The sequence below is a fragment of the Eucyclogobius newberryi genome, unplaced genomic scaffold (genome assembly GCF_026437365.1).
Source record: "Eucyclogobius newberryi isolate DKJ021-1_F unplaced genomic scaffold, fEucNew1.0.hap1 SCAF_3, whole genome shotgun sequence".
Taxonomy (NCBI): domain Eukaryota; kingdom Metazoa; phylum Chordata; class Actinopteri; order Gobiiformes; family Gobiidae; genus Eucyclogobius; species Eucyclogobius newberryi.
Window position 1 is genome coordinate 24,692,049 of NW_027315945.1, and position 20,912 is coordinate 24,712,960.

Here is a 20,912-nt window from a genome sequence, read left to right on the forward strand (position 1 = left end):
AGCAGTTGCACTGTTCTTCTGCCCTGTCCCTCTTTGTCTAGCACTAATGTAGTTAGAGGTAGCCTACAGTACCTTGTGCAGAGAAATTAGCAAACTTTACATTTTCACACAGCAAGCCAACAGTGGCAGGCTAGGTTCTTCCTTGAGAAATCTCACATGCTTCAAACACATCTTTAAGAGTTGGGTTAAGTTCCAGCAGCACTGCCCTCTGGGGGCAGATCCTAGGAGTCAGTCTCACCTATTCGCATAGAGAATGTTATGAGGGTAATAAATTGGATTACTTAGCACTTTTATGTTTTTTTTTTGCAAATGCTTAGAACTGATCAACTGTTTAACTGAAAAAAAAATAAAGTAAGAACAAGCAAATCCTGTGTCCTACTCTGCTTCATGTACACAATGGGTAAGGTGCATCAAACTCTTTCAACACATTTCATACCACAGTGTAATTAACAGCACAAGCAAAGAGAAAATGGCAGCTGACTGATTAAAAGAATAGGGCACAATACAACAGCAAGTGCTTAGGCCAGAAATGGTAATAGCATGTATAAAGGGTGTTACTGGTGTAGTCTGTATTTTTAAAATCTCTAATTTTATAATTACATGGCATGAAAAATCTAACAAAATCACCTTTGTGAATCTCAGTGCAATTATCAAACCATTCATTCTACTTTAAAAATTGTATAAACAATGTGAATCCAAGATATCATAGAGAAGATTGTTTTCAAAATGTAATGTTTTAAGTTTAATATTGACATAGTATTGGAGAAATCTGAGTCTGAAACCTTTGTGTAGTTCAGTTAAACAATCATCGTGGACTATCAAATATTATGGAGGTGACAATTGCCCTTTCAAAAAATTTCAAATAGATGGAATTCATGTGTTCACAGTTCAATTTTATACTTACTTAAAAACACATTTGACCAGTGTTATTCATGTTAATTGCTAAATAATTGAGGCCGTAAAATTATGTCACTGCTGCATTAAATGAATCATCGTGTGAACATTACAGAAGCCACATATTGTAGAATCTACACCGGGTGTACACACACTCTGGCGCGGGTCCGGTTAGAAAGAGAATAAAATCAATGCGCTGCGTTACACTACTTTATCTGGACAATGCAGCCATCTGTAGCAGTTTTCAGGTCATTAGACAGGTCAAAACCATGTGAATCTGCATTGAGTTCGTCAAATACAGACTGCAGCGCACCGAAGTCAGTGTAACAGGCAATCTGCAAGTAACCGGACCACTCCCACATCAGTCAGTGTACGCCCAGCTTTAGGGACAAGTGGGTGAAGTGTTTTACGTCGACATTTTCAGTGTAAAAACATTGACTCTTGGAGTTAGATTATTCATGTACCCTTAGCCTGAGATACCCATTTCAATAATGTTTGTGACAAATGTGAAAAGTTCTTATTTCCGGTGACTACAGACTGCAGTCAACATGCATTTGTTTAAGCAAACGCTAGCTACACAGAAGCTCATCTAGAGAAGGCATCCTATCAAAGTCATCAAACAAGTCACTAATTCCCTGGTCAACTCCCAAACCTAACAAATAGTCATCCTGGTCCAGAAGTGTCGGTTCAAGATTTAGGAAGGGTCCTAGGCCAGAGGGGATCTGGTCTTCTGTCTGTTGGAGCAGACTGGTGTATGGAGACGAGATGGGGGACAAAGTTGTGACAGAAACAGCCGAGGCAGAAGGTGGAGCCAAAGAGGAGCTGGAAGAAGTCGTTGAGTTTGAATCTGTAAAAAGAAAAAAAAAAACAATGTATAAGTGCCATGCTTCTTTTATATTTGCCAACACACAGATACGTTGACTGACACTTAAATCATCCACTATGACTGCATAGGCCAGTTGGCCCAGTTTTATTTTAGAGAGATATTTGATTTTACAGGAAATCTGCAGCTGTGACATAATGCACATTCATGTGTTCTCAAGTTGGTTGCGTCCCGTCTCGACGCTCCGTCTCGACGCTCCGTCTCGCGTGGAGTGACGTCTCGCCGATTCGCGCTCCGCTCGCGTGGAGTGACGTCCCGCCGCTTCGCGCTCCGCTCGCGTGGAGTGACGTCCCGCCTCGCCGCTCCGCTCGCGTGGAGTGACGTCTCGCTGTCTGCCTGGAGCGGCGAGACCTGTGCCTGGAGCGGCGAGACCTGTGCCTGGAGCGGCGAGACCTGTGCCTGGAGCGGCGAGACCTGTGCCTGGAGCGGCGAGACCTGTGCCTGGAGCGGCGAGACCTGTGCCTGGAGCGGCGAGACCTGTGCCTGGAGCGGCGAGACCTGTGCCTGGAGCGGCGAGACCTGTGCCTGGAGCGGCGAGACCTGTGCCTGGAGCGGCGAGACCTGTGCGAGGAGTGGCGAGACGTGCGCGTGGATATAAGCAAGGCAGAGTGCTGCAGCCGCTGTAATGTCCCGTGGCTCCGTCTCAGTCCTCGGAACGACGCGAGTTGGGTCCCTCGAAGACCCAACTCACCCAAGAAAAGCTAACGCCGTCTGCTCCGCGCGCACATCTGGCCAGAGCACAGATTACCTCGATTCAGTGTTCTCGCTGAGGGGTTTTGGCTTGGCACCCGCCATGTTGCGGCTGTGACTCGCCATGCTCAAAAGATACCGCCAGGTGTTAAGATCACGGCACGTAGGTGCTCGCTCACATGGTGATCTTAGCGCCGTAGTACTTTTCACTGCCGTGTAGTACCGTGCGAGTGCCATAGGCAAAGGGGAAATGTTTAAGTACTTTTTGCGAGTGCCGTCCCACCGCCATCCTTCAACCTCAGCCCAGCGAGAACACTGTTGATTTGACAATTCACAGAGTCAAGTATTAAAGACCCGACTTAATTGGACATGAATCACAAATGTGGTGAGACAAGGGCAATGACAAAACCAAGCGGTAATATGGGACCAGAAGGGCCGTGGTGGACTTCAGGACAGACAGATTTCTCCTGCAGCAGATGTGAGCAACCGTCCTCCACCTCAGGGCTGTTGCTGTTCCCATTGCTTCAATGTGGCTCAGATACATTTTCAGTAAGTGTTGTGCACGGACAAACACGCGCTCAGCTGAACAGCGTGATGGAACAGGTAGAGGGATGCTAGTGATCGAATTCTGAGTCAAACTACACACCAGTCCTGCTACACAAGTCTGTATCTGTGCCATTTAAACTATTTACATTATACTATATATAATGTGGCACAACTCTAATTTGAGAAGATTTGTTTTCAAGACCGCCTCGTGAATCTGGTGCAGAGTTCTCTCAGCATCCTCTTAAAGTGGAAATAACACAAAAGAAAACATTCATGAACGAGGTAACATTGGCACACAGTATTTTAAATGGTGGTGCCATCTACCAAACATCACTCAGTTTTGGCAACTGATAACTTGACCACACGTGAGCCTTGATAGAAAACAATTCAAAAGTGTGGTCTGGGTCAGTATGGAAAACACAAATGCAAAGCAAATATTACAATTTACAAAACATTTACCGTGAAGAACTTTAAGAAAAGGTGAATTCCCATTAATATCCACATTGCAGCTTTTGACAGGGCTTCGGGGATCCAGCTCATCATCTGGACACAGCAGCACATCAATAGGGCCCTTGGTGCTCGTCAGATGGATAGATAAACTCTGGAAAAGAACAGAAGGATGTTAAAAAAAAAAAAAAAACGCTGTATTACAAGCACTACAGGTGGTAAATGAATTCCTGATGGTACTCGTATCTTTTGTGTTTTTATTTTAGTCAAAAAGTGCATTATGTAAGTTTTCTGGTGGAGGGTCCTTCACCTGCTGGTCTCATGGAAATGTAATTTCTTTGCCTGAAATTTTCCATAGTATGATATAAATGTATAATTTATTCAATTCCAGGCATATCTATAGCTAAACTTTGTTTGATGAAGTCACCTGCTTGTCTTCATGAGCATGAAAAGGTTTTATGCCATTCCATGGACGATTTCAGGCAAAATGTTTCAATAGAGAAAATCATCATCATTCAGACCCTCTAACTTACATAATGCCCCTTTAATTTGTTCTCATTCTGGAGGTTAACTTTTGTGAAAACCACCATTACATTTCTTTGCAGACCAGCCCTGGTTTATTTTCATAGAGCTTTACAAATACAAATGACTTTAAAAAAATAGAACCACCCAGACACACAAAAAGTGCTAATAAACTACATACAGTAAATAGATGGCATGTCATCACCATTACTGGACACTAATATAGACAATGTGTCACTGTCCCTCCTTTTTGAAATGGTGAGTCTTGATGGCCACAAGACCTTAAGGGTTAAAGGTCTTAAGAGTCTTCTTACCAAGGGACAATGTCACAAGTGAGTTTTGAACCCGGGACATTCTGCAGTAAAGGCAAACACTTTCCAGAGATGCTGCTGGTGTAATCACACGGCGTGTTAAAAAACACATACCTCATCTGGATCTGGCACTTCTAGTTTGGTATCTGTAGGTGCTTTGACCACAATGACAGTCTGGTCCTTGAAGCTTCCGATCTGCTTGATGTCTTGATATGTTACATATGCATATGTTGATCCGCAGTTAAAGAAAAATATGTATAATAAGTGTAGTGCAATTCAGTAATGAGCCAAGTCACTGACAGATTTGTAACTACCGTAACCAATAATATAGTAATTAACATTAGAAAATGTGAACAATACCACGCTACAGATGCTAAGGGCGCGATCTCTGGCCCATTGTTTATTTCAAATGGTGTAAAAAGGTTGGTAACGTATACAAAGCACAGACTTGTGGGGAAAACTAATCCTGGACCAAACAAACTTTTACATGAGGCTTAAGGACGCAAAGGTCCCGAGTGTGGCAGCATATTCTTCGAGATGTGGTGAGACTTTTGCACATGCGATTGTTCTGACCAGATGCTTTGCATAGGTCTGGTGTCAAAATGAGCGAGAGCTTGTGCACATTAAGATAACACAGCAGACTATAATGAAAAGGATATTTCTGGTTACTTGGAGATTCACTCATGTGTCCCATGTCCAGAGAGCACCTCTGAATCAGTTGTTCAAGTCTATGTTCTTCTTCTGCTAGTGCAGCAACTTCTGCAGATAAGCCTCGTCTTTGGTTCAGCGATCCTTCTACCTCCAACAGGCTGCAACCCCTGTGTGAAAAACAAAACTTAAAAACTAGCTACACCAACATCTTGGGCCAAACACCAAACCTGACACAACACATATTTTAACTTGAAACACACTTACATCCACTGAATATTGTTTTTGGATTTCTTCTTGATGAGATGAATACCCTCCAAAACATTGGTGATGTCATACAGACGTCTTTTTTGGACCTGAAAGTGAAGAAAAGGGACATTTCATTTGAACAGTTAGTGCATTAAAAGATGAGCAGTAATGTAAAAAAGCAAATCCATTTTTGTTCCCGTTTCAATTAAAATCGAATAGCTTTTGTAGAGTCATTACCTGCAATGTTTCAGCTGCAATGTTAAGGTCCAGCACCCCATCAGACGACTGAGCCAAAAGATCTACAAACTTCTTGGTTAATAATCCGAGAGAAGTGTCATAACGTGTCTTCTCTGGTGGTGACTTCGGCGCTAAAATGCAAAAAGAATAGACACAATCAGAACAAAAGAGTTTTATCGTTTTATGCACAATGGCCCACAAGTAAAACTGACGCCATGCAGATTCCGAGTCCAACTATTATGAAAAGTTTTAGATACTATACTACATTACAAACATATAAGTATAGTAAACAAAATAACACCATAGATGAATACGTAAGTAACATACTTCTGGGTGTCTTGAGGCCGGCTCCATTTGAGGCTGCAGAGGCTCCTCTGCCTCGTGGTGTTCGGACTACATCAGTCTGGTATTGGTGATCCGAGTCGTCTAGGGCAAGTCGTCTTTTAGCCTTTAAAAGATGCCATGTGGGTTAGTCATACGTTTTAGCTTTGGAAACATTAAAAACTACAAAACACTGGGGCTCCAGGGCCTTTCCAACAACTTAATATCTAAATAAGACCAATATTGACTGGCCCTCGTTTTTTATTAAGTTTGATCATTTTATACAGTGTTTTAACAGATCACACTGGTTTGCACATTTATATGTGGTTACTAAAGCAGACAGAGGAAATAAATATTGTCAAAATACAAATGTTTTCAAGTGGCCACCCTTGATAATCAACTTCAGACTTTAAACATCAATTTACTCAGGGTCAGTGTAGTTTTTCATTATCTGCAGTTGGTGGATATGAGCACAGATTCAAGTCTTATATATAAACAATTAAGCAGCTTTCACAAAGCTATAATATACCCTTTGACAGTCAAAATGTCAGCCATTTTACGTCTGCATGCAGCTCCCCTCATCCCACGCCTGGTCATGGCTTCAGCCCGAGATACTCACACTGGTTTAGCTCGTGGAAGATGAATAACCAAGACTAAACACACACACCCTGAATGTAGGATTCACGATTTGGAGTTTTCTGTGCAAGAATAGTGTACAGGAAACGTGCAAATGCACCCGAGAGCAATTTTACACAACATGAACGTAACATGAGGTTACACTTTATTCATCACAAAAAATAATAGTATAGTAAAGTGAAGCAAGGATGAGGTTAAACAACGATGTCGTGATGTCCTTTAATCATTGGATTAGAAATGAAAGCTAAACTAGGTCTCAAACTCATCTGAGCTGACTTGCATCTCCAAAGAGGAATAAATGTGGCGACAGTGAAGTTTGTTGGAGTAAAAGTCTAGTATTGAATTAAACCACGGTTTGTGCATGTACCCTCGACAGTGTGTGCAGGAAAGCATATAAAATGTGTCAACTTATGGAACAAGCAACCATCAGTCCCCTGCCCCCCAAATTAAGACACCAAATAGCAGCCGCTAGGCCAGCGCTAATGTTACTCATCTTAACCTGGGTTTCTGTGTGCAGGGAAACACAAAAGCACCACAAAGTTAACTGTGCATGCTCCTCTCGTCTGAAAACAAACTACAAGCAAACATGTATGCAGCAATTGTCAATGCACACGTAGTAGAGCCATTTGTGCAACTTAGCCATCGTATTTCTACAGCTAAGGTTGGGTCGATGCTAAGCAGCTAGCTGCGCGAACAACAAGCTGTTAGCCAAGCGAGCTAACCTTTCGTTTCGTTTGTGGCTAACTATAGCAGCACTGCAAAGCGATTATATTCATTTTACCGGTGGTCTTCCTAGAGCGGGTCGTTGTCCTGTCCCGTTTGCAGCTGCTTGCTGTGGAGTTGTGTAAATGTTGTTTATCTGAGGCTCGGATAAACACACATTTGATGTCTGTGCACCGTTGCAAGGCGGTGGGGTCGTAATTATCTGAATATAAGTTGCATTTGATTGTCCAGAATTTAAACGATCCGCTAGAGTTGTTAAAATTATATTATTGTCCAAATGAGAGCCTCCAACCCCCGCTAAAATCACTTTATCCGGAGCCGAGGTGATCCCTCTTCTCATCTTGCGTATTCGGGGTAACCTCTTTCTCGTCCCTGTACTTTTAAGACCGTTTTTCTACTAATCCGTGGCGAAAGTTTAAAAAAATAATCAGACCAAAGTACACTTGAAAGTCTGATTTGTCGGTTATTGTAAAGTATTTGTTCTTATAAAAGTGCATTTAGGCAGATGCGACGGATTAAAAAGTAGCGCAACTCTCGTTTCGCCCGTCTAGAAATGGCTTCAGGAAACGGCCTGATGAATGAAGGGATACGGTTTACGCGCTCAAGAGCCCTCCCGCGAAACTCGGATTTCCCGGGAAGTTTTCAAACAAAATTTGCATATGACGTTTGATTGGTGTTTCAGCGAGAAGCTCACGCCCATAATGCTTCTGTTTTGGCCAATGACAGCGCAGTATTTGGTCCGCCACGTGTTCATTGGCCTTTGTAAACAGCGCGCGTGCTGGGCACACCTTTGCTGTTCTAAGACTTGACACTAGATGGCGCCAGACACCAACAATGGAAAAGAGACGTGAGCGTGGAGCTAGGATCGTATCAGAAAGGAGTTTATTGTGAATCACAATCAAAATCAGTAAACAAATATGTATTTATTTTACTGGAATTTGTATACCTATATTGCAACTCAAATCTGCATTTTAGCAATATGATTTTGCCCCAAAACTATTACACATAAAGTGAATTACTGATGAAAAGCAGACATTTTGATTTAATAATGTCACTGTTTTGGTCATAAAACATCTTTCGGCATGTGTTTTACTGTTTAAGAATAGCCCAGACAATGATAAAAATACGATTATGATTATTTAAATAGTCGAATACGCATAATTATTCAGATCAGTAGTTTCAGCCCTATCCCTGTCAGTCCCATTATCTGCATTATTGGCCCGTAGATCGTGATTTGTTTAGATCTTGAGTTCTAGGAGGTTTACCTATATTTACTATAATCAAAAATAAAACCAGAATCGGCTTTGGGATGTGTCATACATCATACATATACCAAACAAATTTAAGTTATTTATTTTGTGATCTAAAAACTAGAGTTTAACTTCAGTCAATTGGGCATCTCTCTGTTTGTAAATCTTTATTATGCTGAGCCAATAGTCTTACAACTCATCGGAAATTAGACAGACCTTCAAAATCAAACGATAAGCTTTCTGCGAAGTTGTTTTTTTGTTTTTGTTGAAACGCAAATAACTTTAGACCCAACACTTCCATTAAAAACACTCACGGGGCAGTGGATTCAGCTGTGGCGTCCCCAAACACTAACTCGTATCTTTACATTGTGTGACAGCTTTTATTTTGAAATCGGGACCACACTGACTCGCGCAGGGGAGGAGAACAGAGGAGAACAGAGGAGGAGGAGGAGAGACAAACTGTGCGCGGACAGGTCAGAAGAACCTGTGGGAACGCTGCCCGTCACATTATGTTTGTTGGAGTCTGTTCTGGAGCGTAGGGAACACGTGAAGAAGAGAGACATCTGTGATCAAGCCTGGGTCTGTTTGGAGAGTGGAGGATGGAGACCGCGTATAAAAGCACGGGCGCGCTCTGGCTGCTCCCGCTGAGTGAATACCTGAGCTTCCCCGTGGATCAGGTAAGGTTGTTGTTATTATTATTAGGTTATTATTCACGGAACGAGCTGGAAAATACACGCGTAGTCCTTAATCCTTGGATCAAACACCTGTCTATTTTACAAACGTGAGACTGGATGAAGTGGAACGTGGTTAAAGCAGCATAAACATGTGTACAAGTTTACAGAGTATCAACCATCAAAAAGAGAAAATGAATATACTTTACCATAGTTTTTTTGTCAGTCTCTTTGCTACTTAAAATAATAATAGTACAGTCTAATTATTAGGTGCAGTCTCCAATTATAAAGACTAAAGTATAAGATTGATAACATTTTCCTGCTTTTTATTTTATTTCTCCTCATAATTTAACAAAAATATCATGGTGTTGTGTCATCTCAAGTCCCTCAATAATCACTATTTACTGAATTAGAAGCTTCTCTGTTTAAATGCATTGTTTTGTTGCAGCCACAGATTGAACATGGAAAGAACTGCACAAACCAGGATTCTTTTCTCCATTCCAGCGCAACATGAAGAAATAACTGTTATTAAACACTTTGTACCTTGATTCTTTGTTATATGACAGTCATAATTCCCACCAAAGGCTCGTAAAGGCATGTTGCAAGGAAGATCTACAATATATACAATGATGTTTGCCCTTCCACAATATCACAATAAACATTTAACTGTGAAATGAATATTGTGACGATAATATGGAGGTCGCATTTGTTGACACTGACACTCCACTGATCCACAGCTGAACTTTATGGCAAGTCAGCTCTTTGCACTGGCCGCTGCCTTCTGGTTCCGGCTTTACCTCAGTCCGACGCACACCAACCCGCTGGTCAGACACGCCGTGGCCACACTCTTCGGCGTCGCCATCCTCATCTTCTGCTTCGGATGGTACAAAAATCACACACACACACACACACACACACACACAGTCACGCACGCAGTAGTCCATTTATTTGTCATATGACGCTAAATCTAATCTGCACACTTCATTACCGAGGCAGCATGCTTTTGTTAAACACATGCCATTGTCCTGACCGATTGCATTTTTGAGTTAAGTGAGGACGACCTGTGTGGACAAACAGTGACAATGTTATCTGGTGAATAACGGGTGGAACAACGTGTGTGTTTGCTTTTGCAGGTACGCCTCTCACATGCTCACTGTAGTATTGGCAAGCTATTTGATTATCCTAAAAAGTGATATCAACAATGTGCCCAGGTATGTAGAAGGTGAAATGTAACTTTATAACTCAGACTTCATTTAGACTGCATGTTATCCAAATATTTCTCCTCTTTTGGGTTGGACATGGTTTGAAACTGTGGAAATGACTTGTATATGTCTTTTAACAATATTTGACTTAAAATGCAGCCCTGAGTGAGTGAGAAATACAATGTGGACTTGTTATTGATACTTAACATACAAACACTTGCAGCTTGCGTGGAAGATGCCAGAAAAACTTGTTTGACATGATGTGCCAAGAAATGTCTACCTCATAGGTGTGTGTTTTAGTGGTGTAGACATGCCCTCTTCTCTAGTTTAAAACAACTAATTATTGTTTATGTCTTGCCTGGTATTACTTTTATACTACTGTACTACTTATCTTTGAGCCAGATTTGTGGTCAGAATACAAATAACTTTTAAACTATCTATTTAAAGTGCCATAATAAAGGCATAAGTATATTTTTGGTCATATTTGGTAGTTATGTCCTGTGTGTGATCAGTGTATCCATACGTTTCATACAAAAAAAATCCTTGCAATTCAAAACGAATGATTCTATCTTTTTAAGTCTTAAAAACCGCATCAATAACAAGGAAAATCATTCAAGTGAAAACCCCAGAACAGACTTTAATTTCACGTGCAGTACTTCTAATGCATGTAAACATACCTAATCAGTATTGTTGGTGTTTTTCTTGCAGATATACAATGGTGTGGAGTATAGGCTACCTCTTAGTGTGCCAAGTGATCCGAGTCTATATTTTTAACTATGGCGTTCTTTCGACAGACTTCTCTGGGTAAAGTAATCTTAACTTTCTCACCGCACCAGTTTCCTCAACTCCCAAAGACGGCATAATGACTCACTGTAGAGTTTTTGTGGCGTTATCAGTTACCATTCATCGGCCGCACTTTGCTGCTGTCACGTCGCCCTCACAGCGCTGTGCAAATACCACGCCAGTTAATAGAAAGCAGCATTGTTCATTATTGCCATGCCTAGAAAGTGTAAATGGGCCGGCCGCTCCTTGACTTGTCGTCTAGACTTTTTGGGAGTTGTTAATGTGGACGTTTAGAAGGTATGTTGATTAAAACCACATTTATTGTCAAGTCTGTAAATGGATTTATATAGAAAAGGCCAACCTCACAAAGTGTTTTACATTTATTGTCACTTTATTTAATCAAGTTATTGTAGACTAATTCCAGATTTACTGACGGTTACTGGTTACATTTTCACATGACTAAGCAGTGAATCAACCCATTTAAAATGACAGCGTTGCCCTACTCAAGGGTTTCAGAGTGATTAAAAATTAGGACCATTGCCATAGTAATTGACAAACAAAAATAATGTATCTTTTGAACGGGCCTCAAAATGCTGCATAAAACAAGACGCTGAAAACATGAATACAACATAAACAGCTTTTAATCATTTTGTCTCACAACTGATCCTTCTATTTAGTTAATAAATCCTACATTATCAACTGCAATTGAAAAACATGCCTAGTTTGAGCAGTGAAAACCTCTGAAAAACAACCCCCGACTGGCACTCTGCGTCAGTAAATCTGTGCCAACTCTCATTGAGCTTCGCCATGCAGTGCACACAAAGCATCCCAGTCACAGAGCAGATCCAGCATCTGCGACGCCGCACACACACATACTGCTTGTGCACTCATATCCTTGGGACAAAGCAGTGCCAAAAAGAGTCTTAACTCCTCACATTTCACAAAGATCTTCAGAACTGTGAGGTCTTTTTAACAACTGTGGAGCAACGTCATATTAATACTTCTCTGTCGTCTCTGCTCAGGCCGCTGATGGTGGTCGTGCAAAAGCTCACCTCTGTAGCATTCCAACTCCACGATGGTAAAGTAATGTTAATACACATGCTAAATATAATCGGGTCCAGTTTAATTAAGTGAATAGCTGACAGCAATCATTTCAAGTATTCAGGATATAGACTGTTACTTTTACCCTAAGTAATAAGAGCCTGTGACCTCTTTGACCTCTCCCTGTTCTCTCAATCATAAATAGGATGCTTCTTAACCTTGGGATTCACTTACATGGGACCTACATCTCACAAGTACAACGTAGCGAATACTTAGCCATGATGAGGAGGAAGAAACTGCAGCGGGGGGAAGGTTACAGAAGGCCAGTTATCACCGCCCTTAGGTCGTCTGGTCTTTCCAGCAGTGATGCAACAAAGAAAATAGAAACATGCAATTGAAACATGGCTGAACTAGTTTCTGTCAAGCCACTCCACTGGAAAGACTAGAATGACTGAAGGCTACTGGGATGGTTGTCCTTCTGGCATTTTCAGACTCAGAATCAGGTTTATTGCCATTGTCAAAGAACAGAATTCACTAACATAGGAACTTGCTTTGGTGCAACATAAAACATTGAATGATGATAAAACAACCTATCTATAAGTCAAGATTTTAGTCTTCAGTAGTCTCAGGTGAGCTCTCTTAGGGACTTCTCCCCCAAACACTTACTTTATTGTTTTGTTTAATGTGTTTATGATTCTTTACAAAGTATTGCATTCTGACAAGTCTGAAGACATTTGCCAACTGTAACTGCATATTTTTTTCCAGGTATGTGTAAGAAGCCTGACCAAATAAACCCAGAACAGAAGCTCCTGACTATAAAGTAAGACTCAACTCTGTGTCTGTGTTCTGATGAAGGACTGTGTAGTATGTTGTGGTTGTGGATGAGGAGGTGAAATACATCTGTTGAAAAGGTTGGAACGTATAGTTGCCAGTAAATAACATTTTCTTTTCCTCTAGCCAAGATGGACACACATGGAGATAAACTTATGGTGAATTACTTACAGCATATGCATGAAAGTGCATGAAAACACAACCCTTTTCCACACATGAAATGTTGTTATGATTGTGTTTGACATTTTGTGTTCTATTTATGTGTTTTGTGTCCACTACTGAACAATGCACTTCCAATGATTGTAATTCAATATCATTCACCATATTCATATTCATTTTGTATGACCAGAATCATCTGCATTCCAGCTAAATTTTTTTATTTAGTCCTCATATTTTGGTTCCTCTATATTATAGTGTTCCCAACCTCTTTCACCCAGTGATCCCTATATTACACGTGGAGATGTTGACGACCCCATCATCCTTCTCTAACCTTAGATGCTACTGCTTTATAATGAAAAATATAAATATGAATATTAAAAAAATCTGAACAAAGATGTAACAAAATAGTACTGTAGAATCAATTAACATGCCATCCCTTCATCAAAGTACACACAATCTAGTTTGAACCTCTTTTCTTAAACCCTTGGGGACCCGTGAGAAGGTTGGGAATGACAGCTGATGAATGACTTTCATGGTTTTTGGTGTTTTTCACATTCATTTTAGGTTATCACGACATATGGGATTTTCTGTGATTGATATGTTCTTTTTCTGGTCATTCCTTTCACTCCGCAGACAAAGGCCTTCTTTGATCGAGTACCTGAGTTATAACCTTAACTTCCTGGGTGTGTTGGTGGGACCATGCAGTGACTTTAAGGACTACATAGACTTCATGGAGGGTCGCCACATCAGCAGCAGGCTACATTCAGGAACGTGCAACGGACGCAACGGATATAAGAAGCATTTAGAGCCATCACCAGTGGTATGACTTCAAACACTAGCTTCATTTGTTGAAATATAAAAGCAAAGCGTGTATTTCATCTCCTGACAGAGAGCGGTGTGTGAGAAACTGCTCATCTGCGTTGGCTGTGTGTTCTTTTTCTTCATTGTGACACGGTCTTTGCCAGTAACATACAACGTGGATCCAGACTTTTTGGCCAACGCCTCCTTCATGACCAGACTCATCTATGCTTTTTTTTCCGTACAAGCGTCTCGGCCTAGATTCTACTTTGCCTGGACTCTTGGTGAGTACTTCAGATGGCACTGCTCAGCATCGTAATAGGAGTCATTACGTGTATAAGCTGAGATCAGGAATATTCCCTTTGCAGCTGATGCAGTGAACAACGCAGCAGGTTATGGCTTTGCAGGAATGGACAAGAACGGAAGGCCGTCTTGGGAGCTCTTCTGCAACGTCAACATCCTGGGAATTGAGGTGAAATCGATATATTTGAGAAGAAGCACTTGGTGCATTTACCGTTTTTTCAACTGATGCTTTCTGTGACCCTTTTGCAGACAGCAACAAGCTTTAAGACATTTATAGACAACTGGAATATTCGCACAGGGATTTGGCTCAAAATGTGAGTGCTGTCTGCTTAACACACATAAAATACAACCGTAGCTTGCATGGCATGTTTTATCTCTTTCTATCTTTAGGGTGTGCTATGATCGAGCTCCTCGGTACAGGCTGCCTTTGACTTTTGTCCTGTCGGCCGTTTGGCATGGCCTTTATCCAGGATACTACTTCACCTTCCTCACCGCTATTCCTATTAGCATCGCCGCTCGAGCTGTAAGTACCAAAGAATAAATGACTTTTTTCTCTGTGATTGTGCTCACAGTCATCTATAACTTTTCAGTGCAACAATCTTTCAAAACAAAACAAAAATCTACTAAAACAGTCGATGATGTGAAATGTTCTCATGTTTCTATTGTTTCCTTCTTTACTAGATGAGGAAGTCAATTCGGCCCTATTTTCTGGGATCCAGAGTCATGAAGTGTGGGTACGACGTTGTGACTTGGGCTGCGACACAGTTGGCCATTTGCTACACAGTCATGCCCTTTTTGCTTCTGGCAGTTGAGCCTACTATGATTTATTACAGGTACTGTATTATTAATACTATATCAAATGCCTAATGTTTAATCTGCTCGTGAACTATAAATGCTTCAATGTATCGGTCTAGGTCTATGTACTTCCATGTACACATCCTCAGCATTTTGGCAGCTGCCGTCTTGCATTGGAAACACAAACCCAGAGCCCCCTCTGCCCCCTCCAAACCCTCTGAGTGCCCGTCTGTTCACTGCAGCAACAACGGAACTCACAAAATCAAGTGAATTCAGGTATTTTCAGCGCTCGGCTCTTGCCTTCCTCAGTGTTCTATCAAAGTGTAATATTTTATTTGTTTAGACAAGCAATGGACTAGAACCTTCTGCAGTTGTAAAATGTGGAGAAAATACTTGCTTTTGTCTTGTTTGACCCTAAACATGCCCAAGGTCTTGTCTGACCACAAGGCTATGCCCTGGTATAGAAGAGGGCCTGCACATCCACTGCAAATGGATCATTTATTTATATATTTTATACATTATGTGTGTCTCTATACATCTTTCATTATTGACATTGACCAGATTTATATAAATCCATATTCACTTAGTTCAAAAGAGCCTCTTCTAACTGACCAGTTCTTATGGATAATCATTGTAACTCTTGATAATAATGTTATGTTTAGTATTGAGTAAAAACAGGGTTAGTATTAATTTACTATTATGCATACTACTGATTTGTTGTTATAAAGTATAATTTTGAGTATTTAAAAAAGTCTTATTTAATAACATTAATAGTTGAGGGGTTTTCTAAAGCGTTACCTTTGGTTTTATTATCTCAGTAACAAACTCTTACAACTGTTAGGAGGCGTATCTATTTAAGACTTAAGGTTATATAACAAATATTGCCGTAACATTGTGTGAACAGTTGGTGACTCGTGCTGGTTAATATCATGGTCATTGTTTACAGGCGTCTCATTCTAAATCTAAAACAGAGCCATCTGCTGGTTAGTTGAGCTGCCAAGATTCTATTAGTAAAATGTACAAATGGTGTTGAAATGACTTAAGCTTTCTGCTTTAATGCATGTGATGTTATTTTGTATTGAATATAATGAACACCTAACTTTTATTTTATGATTTTAAATATGCTAGTCCATATTTTAAATTCATAAGGTACTTCATTATAGTAGCTTTTACCTTGTACTTGGCTTCTGACAATAAAGATGCAACAGTTAATAGACATTAATTCCAGTATATGTTATCATGTTATTAATATTGAGAATAATGTTTTTATTATTATTACTATTATTATGTTATTTTCTAATGCTTTTTGGTGTTGACATCGAGCTTGTCAGTAACATTTGATAATACTTTATGTACTGAATGTTAAATGGTTTCAGGTCTTTAAGAAGATTTAAAACCTTCTAATAGCTTTAAGCTATAGCTATGTATTTATCTTCATTGTAAATAACAAATTTAAATAGGAATGTTTATTTATACAGGGAGCCATGTACATATCATTTATTCATATTGAGCTGCTCTTAACTTGTATGTGTCTTACTGTGACGTTGTAGAATTGGATAAGAGTGTGTGACATTAACGAGACACAATTAAAGCTCTGTTTAACTATTCTTCATAGTCTCTGTTATTCTCTCACACTTTGTTCATATTGGTTTCTATGTCAACGTATTGTGTCTCATTTTCCCCTGGCAGCACTTCACCTCTGAGTGTAGTATATGTTTTGATCTTGTGCTAGTTCACTACGCAGCTAATGGCACCAGCGGGACAGAAAATAGACAAAATAGTGGACAACAAAACAACATTCTATTAGTTGAAACAAATCGGGAGTATTACAAGTCCAAATATTAATACTACAAATCCGCTGTCATGTGTGTTAAACTCTATAAACTTTGCATCACTGCTGGATCCAAACAACGTAATAAAACATCCTCTTTGCACCTTACTATTCTGTATTAAAAATAAATAAATAAATCTTGAACAACTACCTCACAGTTTTGTAAAGAACAGCATATTCATAACGATTAGTCGTCTCTCAGAAATAATATAAATGTCCTTAAAAAAGACAAAGATCTGGAGCAAACTTAATTTTATTATGACAAAGTAGACATGTACAATAAGCTTTGTATTAATGCATGCACAATGGTCAAGCATTCAGACTGAAATGCCAACTAGCAACTACATAAATAAAGAATTATTAAATTTTTTGTTCTTATATTTAGTATTTGTCTATGTAATAAATAAGCAGAACAACCTTGCACAAGTTAAGTCTCAAGTTTACGGTTTGTTATGCGAGTACTTGGCATCAGAAGCTGCAATACATACAAAATAAGTCATGAACTGTTGTGCTAAAACATGGTAGTTAATGGTATTATTATAAGTGCATGTAGTGGCGACGTGAGTTTTGGTTATATATTTAATTTTCTCAAAAACAATTCAATAAAAAATGGTTTGTCCCTCTGAAACTTGAATCTAAATGGGAACGTTTTTAAATTCAGTTGCACATACTGAAACGAAATGTTATTAAAACTGAGAACATGAGTAATGTAGATGATGAAATATAAACAGAAGGTAAATTGCAATAATCTAGAGACAGAATGAATTAGTGATTTGATTGAGGAGTTTAGCTTTCAGCCAGAGGAGGGCAGCATAGAAATAACATAGGGAAATGTTTTAGTTTGCAACAGCCTTTTCCTCAGAAGGCAGAGAGGTTTGGTGCAAGAAACATTTGGAAAGCTCCATCAGGAAAGATTACTGTTGCAGTGAAGTGATTTTATCATTTAAAACAGGGAAAAAATAAGCTCTATGTCCTTCATTTCAGCTACAATTGCATGCAAATGTTGAGGTACAGATTTTCTTCATCTTTCTCCTGACATTTACATCGGAGGCATATACTGCTTTATCTGTACATCTTGTGCGCATTTTATAAAATTACATAAAAATATAGTTTATGTTGCAATTAGACAAAACAAGATTCTTACAGGAGGACCAATTTCAGCTCAAAATAAATAACCATGCTTGAGAAATGAAATATCTGAAATTGCACCTTCACATGCACTGATGTCTTGGCTTAAAACTGCAACCACAAACAAGTCCTTGTTTTAACACTGCTGAACAAAGCCCTATTTAACCTAAGACAAGAAACACAAAATCTCAACACAAGATGCCTTAAGATACTTAGTTATTTTCTATCAAACAGTCATTTAAACCTGGTCCTCTTAGTTGACTTGTGTGTTACAGATTCATGCCTGTTTTTTCAGGCTTTTCAGAACAGATGAAGCAAAGGGAGGGTGCTTTGCCTTTTTTTTTTGTCAAATAAATTAAACTTAATAGTGTCAGTCAAAATGAGGGATTAGTTTGCAGCAGCAGCAGCAGCAGTCCACCATTGTGAAGGTCCAGCCAGGTACCTGTGCTTAAAATCCTACAATCAAATAAACTAAGATTATCCACTTCAGAATACCTTTTTAATTGGTTTTCATTGACCCCCCGATGCGACAGCGTGGGTGCTGTCGTCAGATCGTTCGCCCGACAAGGCCAGCCAGTCTAGGTTTTAGTGGATTGTATATTGTCTATAGTGTCGGCAGCAGATTGATCGCTTCAGTTTTTGCTGCTTTCTGTGGCCGCAGCGGGTTGTTTTTTCTTGCCATCTTTCTTCTCATCTTTGTCGTCGTCTTTAAAGAACAAAAGCGGAAACATGCCGAGGATACAGCCGATACCGACGCCAAGAGCTTTACCCTGCACAGACAAACAACAAACTATACTTTCAAAAACAACCACAGGAATATTTTAAACAATCTTAATACAAAAAGTCACATTTTGTTTTATTTTTTCAAAGTTTTACACTGGATGCGCTTCGTTTATCCGGGTTTAAGACCAGTACAAAGGTCTGTGCTTCACATAATTTGATTTAATCAGAAAATAGTCCCCTCAATAACTATGACAGAAGACTTCATAGACGTTTGAGTGTCATGGTTTAAGCTAAACAATTGAACAAAACATGACCTTTCACTGTCAACCCAAAGCAAAATGACTGACAGACTAATAAATCACTAAAGCTAATTAAAGATAATAATGTTTCACACTCTTGATCTTTCTCTCTCTCCACACAGTGTAGCACAGAGCACATCAGCTGTCTTTGAGTTAGCAAATATGAGACACAAACGACCACGGCCTTTTACTCAAGCTAAATCGGGTCTTCTCGGTTGCACGGACAGACGTGCGAGTATAAACTTACAAGAACGATGTGGACACGCACCCCTGGTCATGATTTCGACTGACTTTATCTTTGTATGTTTTTATTGTGTGAATAAAAATAAAATTAATTCAACATTCAACAACTAACAAACTAAATTTTCTTTAAACAGCTGTCGAAATTTACTTAATTGATACTGAAAAAAATATATTTGCAGAATGTCCCAATGTATCAACCTGAGTTTACTGTGCACAATTTGTTATTAGAGTTAGAATACGTGGTCCATAACACATCATGCTTTTATCCTACGCTGTTTTTAGCGTTGACGGAGGGCGGGCAGGTTTGATTGTGGTCCTTTGTACTGACCGAGTGGGAGCTGACCCTGGTCTGCCACATGTCCGCCTGTTTGGGATTCAGGTCTGGAATCGGCATCCCCCATCGAGAAGCCAAGGACTCCACGTAACCTGCCAACCTGAAAGAGAGAGAAGACGGTGATCAGTGAGTCCCAAACCGCAGGTACCCGCCAGGTACAGGTTCCATGGAAAACAAATGTCCATTGAACCACAATGCATTTAGCTTGCTTTAGCCTTCCACAGAATCTCCTCTTCCCACTTCATGTCGTCACCATCTGTCACGAAGCAGCCGGGGTTAGTCCTCGCCACAGTCAGAGACAACTTTATTATAATAAATACATTTAATCAGGCCGCTTCAAGAAGACAGCGTGACAAAAAACGACTTCACGCTGCGTGACAACTTGTCTATTCAAACCTACTCATCTTCAGCATGCATCATTTTGGATTGAGGAGATAAAAGAGCTGTTTGATCCGTGTTTTACATCCGCTAAGAAAAAATGTACGCCGGTACCAGCTCTCTGCCATCAAAATGCAGTTAAGGCTTGTGAAAGGAAGTGATTAGTCCCTTCTTTCTCTACAGCGATGAATCTCCTCTTCCATCTTCCTCCAAGCTTCAAAGCATTTTATCATCTTCAGTATCTCTCAATCTACCCATTCAACACATTATTAAAAAAGGTTTTCTAATCCTATATATTTTTTTGCGCCTAAACATGATCAACTCTGCCCCTTTTTGTTCCTCAGTGCCAAATTAATGTAGTAGTTTGTTGTAAGAATCACAAAAATATACTGTGAAAAGAAATAATGTCATAACTATTACAATTTCTTCTTATCCGAGTTCTAAAATGTGTACATGGTTTAGTATCGAGTATGTTATATATATTTATGGTTCTTGTATTGTAATTAGAACATTGTACATACTTATCCCAGCAGCAATTGTCATGTTGTTTTTGTTTTTGATTCAAGAAGAAACGTAACTTGGAAATGACTAACAGCGCCTAATCTTTTGACCTAGCAGAGATGCAGCGAGTGGCACTAATAGACCTCCACTAAAATGTGCCACAGCTAAAAGTGGAGTCGAGATTGTGAGGAGGTAAAGCGACAAAAAAATTTATCTGTGCATGTCTCAGTCAATTTACGCAATGAGAAAAAATGGCAGGAAGCAATTGCTTTCAATTTGCACAGAAACGCTGATTACAACGGCTCAGAAAGACTGTAACTCATTAACAGCAATTTAGCATTATGTACAGGTCGCTGCAACCAACTCAAAAGTCAACATATTTCACACGCTTGCAGACGGTGAAAAAAGTGAAACTAGGTCAACACTAGAGAATAAATACTCCAGAAATGATGAAATTTACTGCAACAAGAATCACTGTCAGCTCATCATTCACAGCGCCATCGAGTGTGACAAGAGACAGGTATATTTTATGACA

At 39.8% G+C, this 20,912-nt stretch overlaps 3 protein-coding genes across 5 annotated transcripts in view; 1 reads left to right on the forward strand and 2 right to left on the reverse strand.

Moving 5' to 3' along the window:
• Window positions 1-1,154: 1,154 nt before the first annotated feature.
• LOC140374403 (transcription factor E2F3-like) lies at window positions 1,155-7,739 on the reverse strand. Its single transcript, XM_072461293.1, has 8 exons — window positions 7,166-7,739; window positions 5,755-5,875; window positions 5,428-5,558; window positions 5,209-5,297; window positions 4,949-5,111; window positions 4,408-4,518; window positions 3,473-3,614; window positions 1,155-1,741 (listed from the first exon to the last, which is right to left on the reverse strand). The coding sequence occupies exons 1-8, from the start codon at window positions 7,445-7,447 to the stop codon at window positions 1,464-1,466; spliced, it is 1,317 nt and encodes a 438-aa protein (XP_072317394.1). The 5' UTR covers window positions 7,448-7,739; the 3' UTR covers window positions 1,155-1,463.
• A 1,114-nt stretch (window positions 7,740-8,853) lies between these two features.
• mboat1 (membrane bound O-acyltransferase domain containing 1) lies at window positions 8,854-15,241 on the forward strand. The gene is made up of 13 exons (XM_072461117.1): window positions 8,854-9,034; window positions 9,766-9,911; window positions 10,162-10,239; window positions 10,939-11,034; window positions 12,036-12,091; window positions 12,820-12,874; window positions 13,678-13,864; window positions 13,934-14,126; window positions 14,211-14,314; window positions 14,395-14,459; window positions 14,536-14,668; window positions 14,827-14,978; window positions 15,060-15,241. The coding sequence occupies exons 1-13, from the start codon at window positions 8,957-8,959 to the stop codon at window positions 15,208-15,210; spliced, it is 1,494 nt and encodes a 497-aa protein (XP_072317218.1). The 5' UTR covers window positions 8,854-8,956; the 3' UTR covers window positions 15,211-15,241.
• A 1,767-nt stretch (window positions 15,242-17,008) lies between these two features.
• Window positions 17,009-20,912, reverse strand: part of LOC140374150 (transmembrane protein 65-like) — a 33,145-nt gene continuing 29,241 nt past the window's right edge. For 2 of the 3 annotated variants that reach the window (XM_072460956.1, XM_072460955.1), the window contains exons 7-8: window positions 19,493-19,598; window positions 17,009-18,669 (exon numbers count right to left, since the gene is read on the reverse strand). In XM_072460956.1, the coding sequence (XP_072317057.1) occupies window positions 18,532-18,669; window positions 19,493-19,598 (244 nt within the window). In that variant the 3' untranslated portion in view covers window positions 17,009-18,531. The remainder of the gene's footprint in view (window positions 18,670-19,492; window positions 19,599-20,912) is intronic. The other variant, XR_011929073.1, reaches the window with a different exon arrangement.

Excerpts from the sequence above, each read along its gene's own strand:
- mboat1 (XM_072461117.1), top strand. The coding sequence starts at position 8,957 with ATGGAGACCGCGTATAAAAGCACGGGCGCGCTCTGGCTGCTCCCGCTG. Across the intron at positions 9,035-9,765 it reads TGAGCTTCCCCGTGGATCAG|CTGAACTTTATGGCAAGTCA; the intron begins GTAAGGTTGTTG and ends ACTGATCCACAG. Across the intron at positions 12,092-12,819 it reads AGCATTCCAACTCCACGATG|GTATGTGTAAGAAGCCTGAC; the intron begins GTAAAGTAATGT and ends ATTTTTTTCCAG.
- LOC140374403 (XM_072461293.1), bottom strand. The coding sequence starts at position 7,447 with ATGAGAAGAGGGATCACCTCGGCTCCGGATAAAGTGATTTTAGCGGGG. Across the intron at positions 5,112-5,208 it reads AAAAACAATATTCAGTGGAT|GGGTTGCAGCCTGTTGGAGG; the intron begins GTAAGTGTGTTT and ends TTTTTCACACAG. Across the intron at positions 4,519-4,948 it reads CTCCAAGTAACCAGAAATAT|GCATATGTAACATATCAAGA; the intron begins CCTTTTCATTAT and ends GGATCAACATAT.